Source organism: Phaethon aethereus (genome assembly GCF_964289735.1).
Source record: "Phaethon aethereus genome assembly, chromosome: 1".
NCBI classification, from domain to species: Eukaryota; Metazoa; Chordata; class Aves; order Phaethontiformes; family Phaethontidae; genus Phaethon; species Phaethon aethereus.
In genome coordinates this window covers 16,101,167-16,119,917 of record NC_138575.1, presented here as the reverse complement: position 1 = coordinate 16,119,917, position 18,751 = coordinate 16,101,167, and the positions used below count along the sequence as shown (strand labels likewise).

Genomic DNA, 18,751 nt, shown 5'->3' with positions numbered 1-18,751 from the left:
ATTACCTGATACATGTATGAAGTTTGGAAGAAAAATAAGGCAATTTGGTTTAAAATGTTGATAGTTTTAGCTTACTTATTGTTCTATTGTAAAAAGCAAATCTGCACTCCTATTAGATCATGTCCGACTTGATGGTGCCAGTATTTTATGGTCACACAAAGTCACAACAATAGTAAGACCTTGATCTTGCATCTTCTTGCCATCAAGCAACAGCCATGTTGGAAATACAGAGTTAACAGGAAAATTCTGGTTTAATGCTGTTGTGAGCCCTGAGAAAAAAGAGAAAACCAGGTCAGCAGTCACCAAGCAAAGGGGAACTAGACATTATCTTAAATCTTGTTTTGAAAGCCACAAGTACTTGTAATCATTGGCCAGTTACTCAGAAGAAAACAAAAGGCCAGAACAGATGATTTAATCCCCTGATCATCAAAAGACTGTCCAGACTTTTGTCACAGCCTAGAGTCCACCATCATTACTTGGTAAGGTGACCAAGCTGTGAACAAAATTCTCCAAGTTGCTTCTTATTGCTGTATGTACTTGGAGCATTTCTTATTCAGTCTTAAGGTAACACTTGCATATACTCTTGAGAAAGTTAGCCTCATCTACACATGAAGGGGGGTACTTTGAGGATGAATCTTAAACCTCTGAAGTCTGCAACACACTTGATGCTCCTACCCAGGCATAAAATGGCTGATGAAGGGATCTGGCATTTTGCACACCTCAGTGGATCCTTCCTTCCAACCTGCTCTGCTGGCTGGACATGCAGGTGGGCAGAATCTCCTTTTTTTGATATTCTCTTTGTATGATATATTAGCTTGAAACCCTTATCTTACCTAATACATCCACCACCTACTAATACATTGCTGCAGATTCTTAAATTGATGGCCTTCTACAAAGTGGAAAACAATTTATTTCCCTACAGAAGTGTTAATCTATTGTATTTATTTTACAATTAAACCAGAGTAATAAATGAAAGAGATTAATGGGAAAAAATTTAATTTGCTCTCAATAACTTCATATATGCTGATATAAATTATCCGGAAAAAAAGATGGAAATCGGTAAAGAAAAAGCTTTTACTGAGGAAAAAGGAGACTGACTGAATCACAACAGAGAAGGATTTCGTGGAAGTTTGTTTCTGAGGGGAACAGACAGATGTAATTTAGGTACAACATTATGAACTCAGTTACTTCAAATTAAAGGCCCTTCCTCTGCTTTTCACAAGCATGCTCAGTTTCAGTCCAACAGAATTCACAGAACTCCCATAAAATATTCAGAGACAGACCCTCTCCTGATCTGTCTCCTGCCAACCGTCCAAAAGCAGATTACACAACACAGAGGAGTAACATGAAAGTCTGGGCTACCAAGAAAGAAGTAGACAGCAGTTTCTCCTGAAGAAAAACCACTGTAGCTACTGCATGAACGCATTTAACGGCATAATGAAAAAGACTGCTTCACAAACATACAGAATTTGTTCGTTTTCGTTTCCAACAGTCAGGATTTAAACGTTTCTGTTCTTCCGCCAAGGCCTTGGCTTCTAGTGTGTACATCCGCCTTTCTTCATTTTTCATTTTCTTCCACCTGTCACCGAGTATCACACTTATGGCTCTGCAAAATAAATGTTTACAGTATGGTCAGGCAGGGTGTTAAGAAATACCCTTATTTTTTTCTTTTTTATCTCAGCACTTTAAAAAGGAGACAAAAGCTAAATGTGGAAATAATACACACAGAAGACATCAACTGTATCTTTACAATTTTTTTTAAAACCAATCATGTTTCTGGTTACCTCCTCATACTTCTTTTAACGGCTAAACAGATGAGACTTGTGTGTTAGCTGAGCATGGGTCAGTGCACATTCCACCATTTCAAAGGGTGTACATTTGAATACACAGCAACTTGCATAAACCAGCAAAATAGGGATGTTAAACCACCACCAAATGGTAACTCACATTTGTTTTGCTCTACTTTCCTACTAGAAAATCATATGACAGATTTGCTGCAAATATGTTCTCTAATAATTAGGGCAATGATCTGAATATGACCTCAGCCAAACAAATATTTGATTAACTGCAAACCCCCATGCCTGTTTAGTAGATGCGTGTAGCTTCCTCCACCTTTAATCCCTGCTGGGGAGAACACAAGTGGGCGGAACATACTGGTAAGTTCCCGTTCCTATGCAAAAGAAACCATTTGTTCTAACACACCTTGCATCATTTCCAGAAGCTGAACGAATTGCTTTTCCTGCTCCTTACAAACTTGATGTCTTTTGGACAGCATTTCTCCATATTATCACACCATATCGCTTAACTGCACTCCCAAATGTTGGATCAATATTCCATAAAAGCTTTAACTCCATCCTTTAGCTGAATGAAAAAATCTCTAAACAACAGCTCTTTTATCAGTAATTGCTAAACTACTGAGTAGGTATGATTTGGCTTCAGATTACAGTCATGAAAGTTCTATGACCAGCTTTAAGAAAAAAGTGTAGACAACTAACCACTTTGCTTTTATCATATGAAGAAGTTCCCTGCTGGCAGCAAAGCTATCCACAGACTTTCTAACAGAATCAAGAAGAGCAGAGTATCATCAGCCATTTCCACAGCGTTTCACTTACAGCAATTCTGAAGGCTTTTCTGCACCATACTAAGAAAATGGATTTTAATCCTGCAAGATCACATAGTGGTACCACTCAGGCTTCCACGAGCTGCAGACCACTCGGAGAGCAGAGCAAGAATTCCACTGGGGCTGCCGTTAAGCCTGCGCCGTCACACGCTCTGGTGACTCCTTAGAGCAAACTCCTCAAACTGCAACCAGATCCCATCAACATCAAACCCACTTGGACAGCCTGTCTCTTTGGCAGTGAAATCTCTGGTTTTCTATCCATATTAAGAACCAGTATCTTTGGTCTGTCATCAGAAGTAAGCACGCTCCAGTTCAATTAGCTGATTTTTCATGTTTTGGCAGAGGTAAATCAACAGCACCAGAAACCTGTCTAGTTTTGGTCACCAGTTTGTACTGGGTCACTCATACCCCCAGGAAAGAACATGGTGACCCAGAGAGAGCAGGTGTGCTGAAAAAGCCATTGCATTTCCAAATAAAAATGTACTATGAAATTTGTATTTCAAATGCAAAAATACATATGTATTTTATACCTCCAGAGACAAAACTGCTCTGAGGCACTGAAAGTTAAAAATCTTGAAAATCTAATGCAGAGACAAATGCTCCATTTCTTCACGGAAATACTTCTACAAGCAAACCACTGAGACTGAAAAAAAGATGTGTAGAGAGAAATTTCCTGACAGAAGAGACCTAATTCTCCTAACCAGAAACAAGTAAGAAAAAACTGACCCTACTGCATCACTGCCTTAGGCGCATCTGACCTCATCAGAACTTCGCAGTGCTCTGTACGCTGCCTTTGTCCTCTTAAAATGCTGGCAAGACAGTTGACAACATTTTAGCAATAGACTAATGCGCCGGATGCAATCCCTTATACTGCAGTTAATTCAAAAGAAACTGTCAAACAGTAGTTGAGAATGTCTCAAGTTTACTCAGTAATTACATTCAGCGTGAACAAATGCTCATAATAGTTTAGGTGATTTTCTTCAGCTTTACAATGTACACTACTCAAATTATTCAAGTATTTCTGAACGCACAATCGAGTCAACTATGGTTACACTGAGACTATCCAGTTTCTCAAGTAAGATCTTACGGTCCACAGTACTTTTAAGTATCATGTGAATGCTGACTTGTGTTTTGAACATTTACAGCTTGCTATCTTGTTGACGTGGCTTGAGCTACTTCGTCTCAGGGCAGACCATTTAAGTTAGAATACCTGAAGTTCTGTCCTTTCCTACAATGCATTACGAAAAATAAAGTAACTGTAGCAAACATAGTAACTCCAGTGTACAGAAATGGGTGCTATAGGTAACCAAGCACAGAATCTTCTTGGTAATCATGTATTTAAAAAACATGAAAGCTGCCTCTGAACAGCTAAATTAATAAATGCCCCAGCAACACTCAAGCAACAGTAGCTGAATGCCTCTAAAATCAATTATCACTACCTCTTATGACTTCTTCTGTAGGACGTTTTATGGATGCCAAGAAACTGCATCCAAATGCACCACCTTCCAAATAGGACACTGAGCAGCGCATTCTGAAGCTTACTTGTAACTTTGTCATCACTGTCCTTCAGGGTAAACCTAAAACTGAAATACTCAACTCCTTTTTACATCCATCCAGTTGCAGCTGCAGTTCACTGCATCAATTTGAAATCAGCATTTTAAATTCAATCTGTAACCATCATAAACTTTCCTCGCTAACATTCTGTCCCATTTCTCATCGATAGTTGCAATGAATTCGAAGGCAGCAGATCTGCTTCCCTGAAATTACTATAAACGTTACAGAACGTCACTGCCAGGGCACACAAGACTGGCTAGGGTTTAAGGATGGATTATTTGTACGGTAGGATTTTATTTCTCAACACCAGTTACAGCCTCCTTACGAGAACATTATGAAATAGCCAAAAGCTTCTCAAAGGCCTGTCACCTTTAGTTTTTACCAGACTTAGTACTAGAATTTTTATGTGACAATGCAATTTTTACAGTAACAGTTTTAATGTTATATACATTAAAAAATCTCCTAAGATGGTCAGTGCATGTTCATGTGTTTTAGTTTACATTTACATATGCACAATTAGCATAAAATATTATTTAAAACACATATAATGGCCATCTTTACATAACAATGTTTAGACGTGAAAGTGCATATAGGTAAGAACAAAAGAACAAACTAAGAAAGAACCCTCCCTCAAAGACACGGTCATACAACCCTTCCTGCAAGTTTCACCAGATTGTTCAACATCTTTAGCACAAGCAAAATTTAGCAATGTACTGTTGGGATTAAGAAAGTTCACACATCCTAACAATCAGTACTCTATTATTTAATATGATATACAGACTGAGAATAAATGATAGTAACTTCACTGAACAATTTGCAATATGATGTCAAGACTTAGAAGAATCAGATTCCCTTTTTCCATCACAACACCTGAGCAGAGAGCTGGGTACCTTTTTCCCCATGAACATTTCTCATCAGTGTAAACAAAGACTGTTGCATATCTGTGACTCTGCCGGTGCACATTATATATACATATGTCAGTTGCTTTACCCAAATGCTTTCTCAGAAGGTAGGTTTGCAAAAAATGGCTTGTGTCAAATTTATCAAGCACTGTAAATATTTAAAGTCTGCCCATAAATTAAACTTTGTGTCAGCATCCTTCAAAACTTGTTCTTAAAACAACATACACGCACGTTATTTCAAACGCAAAATTCATTCCACTTAAATTTAAAGGTGGGACACAGATATTCTGCTAGCTCACTAGTAGTAACAAAACTACAATGTTCTACCATTACCTGTTGTCCTTCCCTGGATACATCTGAGTATATTCGACTCTGTATTTTTTGGCAAAAAGCATGAAGGCATTCATTGGTCTTTTGCACTTGTTTGGAGAAGTGGCACTCACAGTACTTGCAGTCCCTGAGCTGTGGCTTTTGCCAGCTTTGCTGTACAAAGAATTGGAGGAAAGATGTGACGATGCAGTAGGCACACAGTTTTTACTACTGCATTCTGATCTCTCAGCATCTTGACTGTTTGATCCTCCACAAGACAGAGAAGCGCGACGCTGGCGAGCCATACTGCTTAGCACATAAACTGCAGAGGAATCCATGGGAGTAAAATCATAACTACAAAAAAAAAAGACATATCATAAAATGATCAAGTAATTTTCATATAAAATCGCTGTTTACTTTTCATCTGTACTACATTTCTAGTATTCTGGTCTCTTTTGTGTGACACGATTTGTGCTTGATGCAGATGTCAGTGGGGAAAAAAAAAAACCACCACCACAAAACTCTGGCAGATTAATTAATAGTTTTTTCAATGTGATGGTGGACTGCAACTTTGCAAGATCTCCTGTGTACAATCAACTCCCCATATAACTGCATGTATCCCCAACTGCATATAAATTAAGTACACACTGTCTTCAAATTTCACTGTCTTTTGAAATAAGCTTCTTTCTTTCTGCTTCTGTCCTTACCATAAATCAAATCTAGTCAGTGAATGACTAAGTACTGAAAGGGACGACCGATGTGGGAAGAGTTGAGTTCACTTGCAAATATGTATTAATTACAAATATGAAACCACTATATTGAAAGAAATGATATCATATACACTATTTTATAAATAACTTCTCTAGGCAGTTAAATACCTATTGTTTTACAGACCAAACTTCCACTGAGACTAAGAAATTGTTTGAAGACCCGTGATGTTGCATACTATTTCATTCAAAGCTGACAAACGTCTGCCCTCTAGTGACAAAGATCTGAGACTCCTTGGCATTTCAAGGTACTTCAAACAGTTTAGATGAGTTGTTTCCATACAATTTAGATCTCCAAATAGTATAAACTGTTGTAATTTTTTGTTGACCAACAACTACAATTAACCTCTAGCCACTACAGAGGAAGTTTAATTGCACAGACTATTTGTCATCATCTCCAGGTGTGTGCAGATCCATCTGGGAATACTGTCTTTAGCATGCCATATGGGGAAAATACACTTGTAAAGGTGCTACTCGATCATAAATCTAAAACATTAAGTTACCACCACAAAATAAACATAAATATATATAACTCTAAGGCTCCACTCGCCCACTGTTTGATGTGGCTATAGTTGCATAATTTATGGAAAAAATAAGGGCTTTGAAGAGCTTTTTTCCAAACACGAAGTAGAACTCCTAGCAAGGAAATGCTACCAGTGGTTGTCCATCCCCTTTCTGTGGGATGGAACCAAAAGCAAGGATGGAACCTGAAGAGTTGTCTCAAAAATCCCTTAGAAAAGTAAAAAGCAACAAAGAAGGGATAATGCCGACAACCTTGCAGGCAAGTTCACAAGGAAAAAGGACCTCTGTTCTACAAACAGTCCAGTGCCCTTCTTATTCCTAATCTCCTTCCCATAACACAGCAACAGAATTTTTTTTTTTTTTTAATTCTTCTGTCGTCTTAACCACAGCTGCTGCTGCATACTTCTTTCTCAGTGACTTACTCCCTTCTGCCCAAAGAGACAAGAAATTTGAAGTGTCCAGGCAGTATTCAGCTAGGCTGCAGGATGAGTAAGGAGACACAAGCCCAATTTTTTCAGTAAGATGTAAATATAATGATTGTAACAGCTCTCTACATATGCAGTTCAAAATAGAAGTTAATAAGAAGAAAAAAAACAGACAGCAAATGAGTGAAGACAAGCAATTTGAACTTCCTCTCTATCCCTGACTGAAATCATAGCAGAGCTCCTAAGGCTTGAACTGAAAACAGCATTTTAAATTCAATTTTTTCCATTGTAAAAAACCAAAAAGCAACTGGACCAAAAAAAGATGCGGAAAAGGAGCTAAAAATCACAGGAGAAGATGGATTCTACTAAATCTAGAAATCTCAAAATAGTATGGAAAAAATCTTTATGAGGAATACTATTTCCTTAGAATCTTAGAATAATTTATGTTAGACAGGACCTCTGAAGGTTATCTAGTTAAACCTCTTGCTCAAAGCAAGGCAAACCTCAAAGTTAATGAAACTTGGAAGTTAGATAAGTTTGATGTATTAGAAAAGAATCACAAAAAGCAGAATACATTAAAAAAACCTAATTATGAAAGTATTGTATTCTAAAGACATAGCACATGCACTATTTACTAAGAAACTACTCAGATAATTCAGATACATAGCTGCATATGAAGCACAAGTTAATAGCTGGCAGACATACTATTGTGGAAAAACTGTACTAGGTTTTTCAAACATAACCCACTTTACCTGAAGAATTTATATACATAATATATATATATTTTTACTGCTTTATCTAATCTGGCTTAAACGATCATAAACAGGGGCTGAAAAGTTATTTCCCTCCAAGATACTACTTTGCAGTTTAGCAGAGCACATAATTACACAGCTTTCCTAGTATTCAGTCTTCATTTCTCCCTCTCATTTATCTCGTATCACCAAAAGTATTCTCTCTTTGCTCTACATAATGCTTCAAATCCTTGTAGACTTAAGGTGCCTACTCATGAAATACAAAAACCACTGAGGCCACTTTATCCAAAAATTACCTTTTAAATGTATCAAAAACACCTGAATCATCAAAGTTAATGGCATCAGGGTGTCCAGGAGGTAGACACAGATCTCCAAGATGCATTTCACAGCATGGAATGCCATGCTGTACCACAGTCAAGCTTGGATAAAAAGATGACCAACCTGAAGTGGTAAAGAGTTAAATTAGACAAACGGCCAGACAATCTCTCTAGTTCTTAACTGGAGCAATCCTACATCTCTAAATTACATCATTTTATAAAAATGTTCTGATGTAGTTTCTTTCACCCAAAAGAAAAATCAGAAACATTTACTCAGGGAATTCTTACTGCACATAGCTTATTTTTATCTCAAGTAAAACCTCATTCTAGTAAAAAAAGTAATCAAAACCAGGAAACTTTAATCAGAAGTTCCATGTAGCAAGTGAGAAAAGCCTCCCTTATTTGCAGCTCTCCTTTCTCCCCCCAATTTTTCTGTTTTCCTGAGCTCCATTTATATACTTGACTAAATCTTTCCTTATGAGATATGCAGTATTTCTGTAGCTTTACAGTTTTGTTTGATCAAATTCTGGATTTCTTTACTAAGGTAGTAAATTGATTCTACAACACTGCTTTTATCAATGTCTTGAGCAACATGGGACGCCAATAAAATCTGCATCCACTTTCTAACAATATTTAATATACAACCAAGTATACTTGTAGTATTTCATACCTTTATTTTTAACATAAAAAGGATGATCAAGTCTGCATTCTACTGTAAGCAAGCCATCTTCCACTGTGCCGGGATCAAAAGTCAACTTCAGCACTGACTCACCACAGGAAATGCTTTCTTCATGAGAAATCAACTTCAAACCATCAGAACCGTAGCCCTGTAAACATACATACAGTTCAAAATTTCCCCCCCAAGAAAAGTATATGCCTGTGTATGCTATAGGTGTATAGTCATCATCTTACATTATATTAAAAAATACCAACATTCTAAGTGTTCTCAATAAAGACAATATAAAAAATTAATAAATATAACATTCAAAACATACCTAAATGAATTCAGTTCAATCGCCTGATAGCAAGATACTCAAATAGTACACTGATCGGCTCTAGAGAAGTTCAGTATAAACCTGTCTTCCTAAGACAGTAATTAAAGGCACAGGGATAATGTAAGAAACTAAGTATTTGCTACAAGTATTGAAATTAATCTACTAGAACTAACAGCTACCTTGTAAGGACTCGCTGGGAGATTTTCCTCTTTTCCACAGCTTTCAGATCTTGCAAAATCTTCAACATCCTGCCACTCTTTATTGCGTCCTTTATGAAAGCACAAACGAGAACCTAACAGATTTTTTCAAGGAAAAAAAAAGGATTAGTGTTATGTTTAAAAAAAAAAAAAAAAAGACAAGACAAAACAAATACTTAATAGAGGAAATGTGTTATTTTACCTTTCAGAAAACAATGCCAAACAGTTGAGGGCCAGGAATGGCACCATCCTAAATCATCATCATCTGAAAGTGATGACATGCAGAAAATGCCAGATTCTGATTCGCTATTCGCCTATTAAAAAAAGCAAAATGGCATTGATATTTTACTGCAGAAAATTTTAGGGCTGGTGTTTTATGTCTTTAGATACATTCTCTAATTTGTATCTGTTTCACCATTCTGCCTTCAATACTGTTAGGAATGTAACATGAAGACAAAGATTCAAGGCATTCAGTAAATATGAATGGAGTACTTTCATCTCCTTTTCTTGAAATGTGCCATCCTGAAATTTTTGGGTTTTGTTCTCCGAGATTCATTCGCATACCTATCGTTTATCTTATGCTTAGGTATAAGCACTTTACAAGCTATCACTCCTTGGTCACCCACAGAACTACTCAAAGTGCATGTCACTCTATGGTCAAATTACTGGAAAGCTGTAGGGCCAAGTCAGTTCTAGATAAATCACTGGGATAAATCACTCCATGTCTTTAACAGACAAGTTTCAGACACAAATAAATACACAGCAAAGGGAGAAGCAGGACTGACAGTTTTTGTGTGTCTAAACGGAGACGGTTTTCCGTATTTCCTTTTCGAGACAGCAAACAAGTTAATAGAATTTTTTAAAGCTTGCTATAGAAGGAACTACAAGAGGAACAGAGCTTTGTTAGAATGTGATCTCTTCACCAAAATGTAGACTCTGTGATGTAGCCCTAGAAGCCTACTCTGCCTGCTAAGAAGAAAAGTAACAGAAAATCTAGCTTAAACAGAAGTGGAATTAGAATTAAACAGATGATTTTTTTAAACTAGCCTCTCTTTTCAAAAGCTTAACCCATTACTCATGCTTCTTTATTTTAGAAATGTTTCAGAACAACTCACCCTTTCATGTCTGACTGGTGTTTCATCCAAATCATTCCTGGAGAAGTTAGGATCATTCTTTGAGGATCCTGGTGGCGGACGTGCATAGGAATGTAAACTTTTGCTGGTAGCTATTATGTGAACAGGAGATGATCTACAATAGAAAAAATGTATTTTGAAATATCTCAGATTAAGACAACACAAGACTTGGACGCCATTACTCTAAAATGCTTTTATTTAACAAATCTTTGTTTGTGTGAGCTGAATACCAAGTAAACTTCCCACACACCAGTATTCAAATGGGATGATTAAAGGGTGCAAGCTCAGACAAAGGGAGTATTTAGCATAACTCCCGCATAGCTTCTATATACCATGCAAATGACAGTAACTCCACATCAACATCTGCTTGTCACAGTGCTTAAGTTTTACAAGTATCTTGAGGTGAATACCCCATTCTTAGAGCACGTAAAGACAACTATGTTGTAATGATTAAAACCCAACTACATTACTGTTAACACTACTGCATTTAATTTTGTTGTTATAAATCTAAGACCAAATAAAAGGTAAAGCCCAGAAATTTCTAAGATCCCACACTGCTTCTCACAGGCTTATGGAATTTACAGATCACAAATCTGAAACAGTACCAATACAAACTACATTGCATTAGATTTCCAATTACCTCTTTCAAAAAAAAAAAACAAAACACCTGAAGTCAGTGCACTAGTAAGTATTAAGAATTTAAAGCAACAAATTCATCTTAATTTTTCATCTGCTACTTCACATGAAGTAAATGCCTGTAATTTCTGAGCCTTCTGTGGGTTAGGTAATGTCCTTATACCATCCTACCTCATTCGTGGCTGGCAATTAAGCAGCTTTTGCAACAGGCTCTGAAACTAATCCTGTGCAATCTTCCGTAGAAGAATAAAGTTACTATTTAGAAAGATCAAAAATAGGGCTCCAGTTCAAAGTCAGAGGGCATGAGGAGTGAAGGAAATGTTTCTGGAGACAAAATACTATAAATCTGAGAGTTCAAAATTGAAATGAATGTCAGTACCTGTTATAAAAAGAGCACTGCATCAAAGGACTCTGAGGACTTGTGGCTATATTTGCTAATTCTGTCAACCAGTTCACCCCATTCTCACAAGAATAAGCACTTTCTGAATCACTGTTTGAGGTATGTTGGCTCCATGAAGGCCTTGAACATTCCTGATGTGAAACATCGGCACCGAGCTGAAAAAGTGCAGGTGGGGTAGAATCTGTCTGCACAGCCTGTAGTTCAGGAAGATCATCTACGAATAAATGCACAAATTACCATAATTATATCCACTGATATATTCTAGTTGACACCAAATCTTGCAAATAAAAATCAAAAAGGCTCTACAATGAAGTAACTAATTTTATTTTCTCATCACAATTACCAACATTTCACAAACCCTGTTCATAATATTGACAAAATGGCCACAGAAATAATCACATCTCTAGTCTACTATACAGTCATACAAGCAATTTAAGAAAACATTAAGTAACTAGATAAAAATGTACATGTGGTTTTGAAGTTTTTACTAGACTGACTACTGACTGACACAGAATTGTACCACAGAATTATACAAAAGTAGCAACATGCTTCACTAAAATACGAAAACATTCAACAAAGGGCAAGTAAATGAATCTGTCCTAGCAGGTGTGACACTAAAAATTATCAACATCAGGGGCTGTACGAGGTAAAAATTTTCCATGTTTCCACCAGGGAACTGGAATTAAGTAACTCAGAAGTCATTAAAAATGGGTATATAGCCTGGTAGGGGTGAATTCCTATCAATAAGCTACATGCTTCACGTTACACAGAGTAGCAGAAGAGTGCCCAGCTTGTTAACAAAAGTCTGTGTTACATGCTCTCAAGCAACCATCCTTTTTCTTAATCACTACATGACTTCAATTAAATATGTTAATATTTCACTGATTATATCAATACTTTCCAATATACATGCTATTTTTCTCCAATGTGTGAGAACTGAAGCCCAGAATATCTATTTGCAGCTGATTTAAAGCAGCATAATTTCCCTTTAGGAGGAGCTCTTGAGCTTTGTGTTTGTTACTCTTGTGCCAAAAAAAGCTCCTCTGGAGATCAGGAGCAGAAATTTGTAGCATTGAGTTCAAGAACACATTTAAGTCAACAGGCCAGTGTGTCAGAACTGGATATGGGTTACAGGGAAGTGTGACTGCAAAATAAGATCCTCAGATGTCACAATTCACTGCCATATTCTCTGCCTTACTTAAGTTAAAAATTAGTAATCTCATTCAGTCAGCTTCCAGTAATTTCACTATAAGAAAAGTGCAACAAACTTAAGAATTTGGCTTCTTCTGAAAAGGTCGTATTATTTACCAAGTTCCATGTGTTCATCACAGGATGCATATCCAGGAGAAGAGGGCAGATTTTCATTACACTTCAGCAACTCCAGTGACTCATTCATCCCTGAAGTTCTCTTGTCCACTACCAGAAGGAGTTTCTGTACTGCATTAGGCATTTGATTTGTCTTCACTTCCCACACCATGTTAGGATGCTCCAAAGTATCTGACTTTTTTAAAGAGACAGAGGTTAAAATTTGTATACACATAAACCATTCTAGGTTGCATCTGACAGGCTACTTCACTACCAGAACCCTCAATCCTCCAAAATATGTCGAGAATGCCAGCATAATTTAGCTTGAAAGGGACCTCTAGAGATGAGCTGGTAAAATCTCTGCAGAAAACAGTCAACTCTGAAGTCAGATGAGGCTGCCTGGGGCCCTGGTCACTTGAGTTTCCGGTATCTTGAAGGATGGAGATTCCCTGAACTTCTCAGGCACCTGTTCCAGTGATCACTCTTGCTGTAAAGAAGTTGTTCTTTACACATGGTTTGAACTTCCCTTGCCACAGCCTGTACCCATTGCCTCCCAAGAGTGTGCGGGGTCATCTCCTCAACCACCACTCAAGCCAAGGTAACTTGGAACCCTGAGCCACACATCCCATCACAGAAGGCCATCAAACAGGTCAGACATGATTTGCCTTTTGTTAATCCATCCTGGCTATTCCCAGTCCCCTTCTTGCCCTTCTAAGAGCTAGGACATGGCTGTCAGGAGGATCTGCTGCACAATGTTCCTCAAGGTTAAGGTTAGGCTGACCAGCTTGTTGTCTCCCCACATCCTCCTCCTTGAAGCCAGGTGTGATATTTTCCTTTTTCCAATTACTGGGAGCCCTCCTGCCACCACATCTACCACCTTTTGGAGACCATCCTCACAATGAGACTGGTCAGCTCCCCCTGATGTATCCCATCCAGTCTCACCAACTTCTCTGTGTCCGGCTCAGAGAACTAGCCTGCCCCTAATTTGCTCTTCCTCTACCGTAGCCAAACTACTACCTCAGTCCGTCAGACATGTGTGCTAGGCCCAGGGACTCAAGGAACCTGGAAACAGGCCTTACAAATAAAGACCAAAGCAAAGATGTCATCCTCTCTGACATTACGTCTTCTACGCCATTTAGCATCAGGCCCACATTGTCCCTAGTTGTCCTTTCACCACCAGCGTATCTGCAGAAGCCTTTTTCACTGCCCTTCACATCCCTTGCTATCTCAACTCTAGGTATAGTCTCAAACACATTTGACTGCTAACATCCTTAACTGTGTTGTAAATGGAAAGTAAAAGAGGCCTTTGCCAGTAGGTTTCACTGCAGTCTCACTTCCCCAAATCCCAGTACTGTAACATTGGTATCAAAAGCAGTATTTTAAATCATCTTCAGCAGTCAGAGAATTGTGTGATTATTCTACACAACCACTGCTTCTAAAAGCTGGAAAACAAGGTTATCCAGTCTTTAGTAATTTGGTTATCCACTTTTTTTTTTCAGATGATGATGAATTAAAGCTACCATAACCTGATTACCTTGTACTTTAATGAAGTGTCATTGAAAAAATAATCATGAGTCCCTCACAAAAAAGCAGAAATAACAAGTAAGAAAGAAAATCTGGGAAGTCTATCACATGCATGTCCACTAGTTAAGCTATCATGCATCAGATTAGAGAAATACAAACAATAGCTAAAACCGGTAATATTTTCATATGAAACAGTAAGCTTATCATCCTAAAAGTTCCCTTAGTATAACGCATAAAAAAAATCTGATAACAATTATGAAAAACCCCAGCACTACTTTAATTAACAGTTAAAAGATATTGTGTGCATACAGCCAACACTAACAATATTCCATGTTTTTACTCATTATATGAATTTGTTTCATTCATTTTGCAGCTTGTCCTGTACATAATACAGTTCAGACACAACCCTTTGAATTACATACTGGCCCTACCAGAAGAGGCCTGACCTAATCAGTCAATTTTTTTTTACTGGAAAATTTCTAATCGTCTTGTGTCCTAATCTTTCAAATACGTGCAAAACTTAGGTAAACTTGCATTCCAAACATAAAAAGACGTTTGATTCTACTCAAATGGCACTACTGCAAAAGCCACAGCAGTCTAATTCTGATTTTAAGGATGCGGAGAGGGAAGGTAACAGAAATGAGAATACAGAATCAAATAAAGTATTTATTGTGTATTTCATCTCTAAGAAGCATCTTTAATGCAAATTACTCCTCTACTACCCATGAGGGGAAGCTCAGTCACTTCTGAACAGAAAAATCAGTCCTCAGTAGGACAGGTCAGGACCTTGTTGATTATCACCAAGTAATCAACTCTGAAAAGCCACTCCTTGTTTTTCTGGCTTGTCTACAGCCTTCCTTTCCCCCATTCTGCCTTGGTTTTCCCTCTATTTTTTTCCCTCTTCCTTTGCCATTTTCCTGCCAAATAACAAGCTAACTTGTTTTGGAAAAGTTACCTTCTCCTTCCTGCCAGGTGCCAAGATTTGAAAGTACCTGTCCTGATATGCCAACATGCTGAAGGCCCAAGATAAGGTACAGATACAACATCTTAGTCTGACAAGCGAGATACTTGAGAAACAAACTGTTGTTCCAAGTCACAAGAATTTCTCTAAACCAAAGCCACCCATGTACAAAAGCCAAAAAATCCTCCAACAAATGAATTAAAAAGAAAAACAAAAGAAGTGCCCAACTTTACTTCTCAATTTTTTTACTCTACTTGATTAAAGCCTGCTTTGGACATCATGTGCTTCTCTTGTCCTCAGCCTTTCAACGTTTTGGAACATTAAGGGGAATGGTCATTAATTAACTTGTAAAGATTTTTATTTTTTTTAAATTCAACTTCATATTCAAAACTTGTTGCGACAGATGTTTTCTAGAAATATGCTTCACAGGACTGTAATGACTGCCATTTTCTTTGGAAGCTAAATGAATTTGTTTATGGATTTGTGCTTTAAAATAAGTCAATTTGTCATGCTAAAACAAATGCCTATATTAACAAAGCGCTTATTAATTAAACCACGTCTGTTTTTGAGGGGCAAAAATAAATTCGGGAGAAAAGTAAACAAAGACTGTGGCTGCAAAGGGGTTCAGCAGGAACTGGGCAGCATCCACCCAAACCGCACCGTGCAGGAATGCCTGGGTGGAAGTGCTTCCCGTGGTTTTTCTCCTGGTATTTGCCTGCCTTCCCCCAACCTACCGCCGAAGTCTCGGGTAAGGTCTATGCCTGCGGCAGTTCACTGGAGTTTAATAGGGAGAACAGCTTCTCCAAGCAAAACACAACATACTGGCAAGACTGGATCTACACCAGGGACTTCTGCTGGCACCGCTGCTTTGATCAGGGATCCTCGCTCCACATCCCCGACTGGCGCAGCTGTGCCAGAAACGCGCCGCAGACGCACAGCCTCAGAAGGTGATTCATGATGTTTTTGCAAAGACGGCCTTTAGCGCTACACAGGCCGGACCGTAGCTTCTACCCAGCTCCAACGGATGTGTGTCCCCCCCGCCTCGTGTAAACGCCCGCCGCAGAGCAAACATGACTTTGATTACGTAAGGAAGCCATCTGCAGCAGAACTAAAGGCGCCTGAGCACGCACCACTACGTGACCCCCGGGGCGGAGACCCGCGGGGGTGGTGGGGGGGTGCCCCGTCGCCCGCCCGAGCCCCTTCCCGAGCCCCCCGGGCGCGCAGCGCCCCCTCGCGCGCACCCTCCCCCGCCCGTCATGTGACCCCCGCCTGGACGCTGCCCTTGTTTATAAACTTCTGCCGGCACCGCGCATGCGCGCAAGGGTCCATTCATTCAGAACTGCGTAACAGCCCGGCCCGGCCGGGGGGGGGAGTGCGCTCTCCCTCCCCCTCCCACCCCCCCGCGCCCCCAGACCCCGCCGCCCCTCGCTGCCCCCCGGGCGGCGCCGCCCGCCCCGGGGCCCACCAGCGCCGGGTTCCTTCCCCGAACAGCCGCGGCGCCCCGGCGCGGGGCAGAGCGCCCTCGCTCTAACAGCACGGCGCAGGCGGGCGGCTCCCCGAGGGGGAAAAAAAAAGGTGGGGGGTCGCCGGCTCCATCTCGCTTGCTTTCGCGGTCTGGCGCCGCAGACGAAGCTCCCCAAAGAGGGGCCGGCGCCCCCCGCGGGTTTTAGCCCAGCAGTGCGGGACGGTGGCTGCTCCACCGGGCCGGTGAGGGACTGCACCCAGTAAACAATGTCCGGGCTCCCACCGCCGCCAAAAGCCAGGACCCAGCGGCCTCTTCGGCTCGGCCCGCGGCCGCCGCAGTTCCCCTCCAGCCCGGCGGACCCCGTCCGTCCCCCGCTGAGGCCTCGCGGCCCCCCAAAAGCAGCAGCTCCAAACTTTGTTGCACTTACCAAACCCGTCGCCATTACCAAATTCCCCTCAGCTTCCCCCCCCCGCCTCCTCCCCACAACGGAGTCCCGCCCGAGCCCAGCGCTGCTCGGTCGCTGAGTGGTCGAACACGACGTTGCTCAAGCCGCATCCATTTCTTATTGGCTGTCCAGACTGCCTATCAGGAATCCGACCGGAGGGCGGACATGTTTTGACTCTCCTGCGCGGCGGATTGCACCGCGCTGCACATCAATCACCCCCAGACAGCGTTCCGATTGGCCAACGCCTCCGCAGGCTCGCGGAGAGGCATTCTGGGAGCTGTAGTCTTCGCTACCGCCACCGCCTGCCGACTTGGACGCGATAAGACGACAGCTCCCAGGATGCCCCGCGCGCCGCTCGGCTGCTAGTAAACAAGAGTCACAGGGACACGTGTACCCGCGCCGCTGGCCGCCCCAGCCCGCAGCCGCCTGCCGGGCTCTGCGCCGAGGCTGGCCGCCCGTCAGGGGCCCCCCACCCCGCAGCGCACCCGAGCGCGGAGAGGCGCCGCCTGACCTGGTGCTGCCGCGGAGGAGGCAGTGGTGGAGCGGCCTCCGCGCTCTCCTGCGGCAGGAGGGCCCTTCCGGCTCCCGCCGCCGGGCCGGGCGCGGCGCGGGCCCCGAGATGGCGGCGGCCTCAGCGGCGGGGCGCTGACTCACGGCCTCGGCGTGGAAACGGCGGCTGGGTCCCGGCTTGGTGCCAGCCTGGAACGATCCCCGGGGGTGCCCGGAACCTTTCGTGATTTACCACCATTAATTAGCGCTCCGAAACGCTGTTACGAAACGGGCGCCGCTCGCGTTTCACCAAATAAAGACTGCGGCGTGCGGGGTTTAAAGGAGGTTGCTAAAGGTCAGAGAATGAGTCAGCAGCTGCGCTCGGGCTCCGCTCCGGCCTCTTCCCTCCTCGTTTCATTAAGACGACAGTGTTGTGGGGCCTAGGTCTAAAATGGAAGCTGGTGGGGTAAAAATAAATTATTTTTTTTTAAATCCATGCAGGTTTATCAGTCCATTAGTGCCTCCCAGCCATTCCCGTACCTTTATTGGCAAAATAATGCCCTGGTTTGATTCGACACAACTTCTGTTTCACAGGCAAATGAAAGTACAGCTGTTGGGAGATTTACCCACTGGCACAATAACACTGGGAGACTGCAGAGCCAGGAATGGGCTCCTGCTCTCCCCTGGCTAAATCCTCATCATAAGATACATGACCGTGCATGATCCAATACATTTTTACCTTATCCTATTTTCAATATCATGCCAGTCATGTGAACGTGTCCTAAATCCTGTGTTAGAGCTTTTGTTGTAATGTGGTATCTACAACAGTTGTGACTTTCAGGCACGCTAACATAGTTATGTGAGAAAATATGCCAAAAGAAGGTAACTATTACGATTTAAACAGAGATGGTTCTGTATTTAGAGTTCTCGCAAGCTTTGTGTCCCATGAAACATGCTGTAAACGGCCACTAGAGGGAATGCTGGTTTTACTGTTTCCACAGGTCTACAAGGGCAATGCAATTGAAAAAGGAAA

The 18,751-nt window shown here is 41.2% G+C and overlaps 1 protein-coding gene across 1 annotated transcript; it reads right to left on the bottom strand.

The window, feature by feature from the left end:
- Positions 1 to 251: 251 nt before the first annotated feature.
- On the bottom strand, positions 252 to 13,021 carry HBP1 (HMG-box transcription factor 1; the record flags this gene model as incomplete). Its single annotated transcript, XM_082014161.1, has 10 exons — positions 12,838 to 13,021; positions 11,509 to 11,743; positions 10,476 to 10,608; positions 9,563 to 9,674; positions 9,343 to 9,455; positions 8,839 to 8,995; positions 8,148 to 8,292; positions 5,410 to 5,739; positions 1,465 to 1,606; positions 252 to 269 (listed from the first exon to the last, which is right to left on the bottom strand). Exons 1-10 carry the CDS (start codon positions 13,004 to 13,006, stop codon positions 252 to 254), a joined length of 1,554 nt encoding a protein of 517 aa, XP_081870287.1. The 5' UTR covers positions 13,007 to 13,021.
- Between the last annotated feature and the right edge of the window lie 5,730 nt (positions 13,022 to 18,751).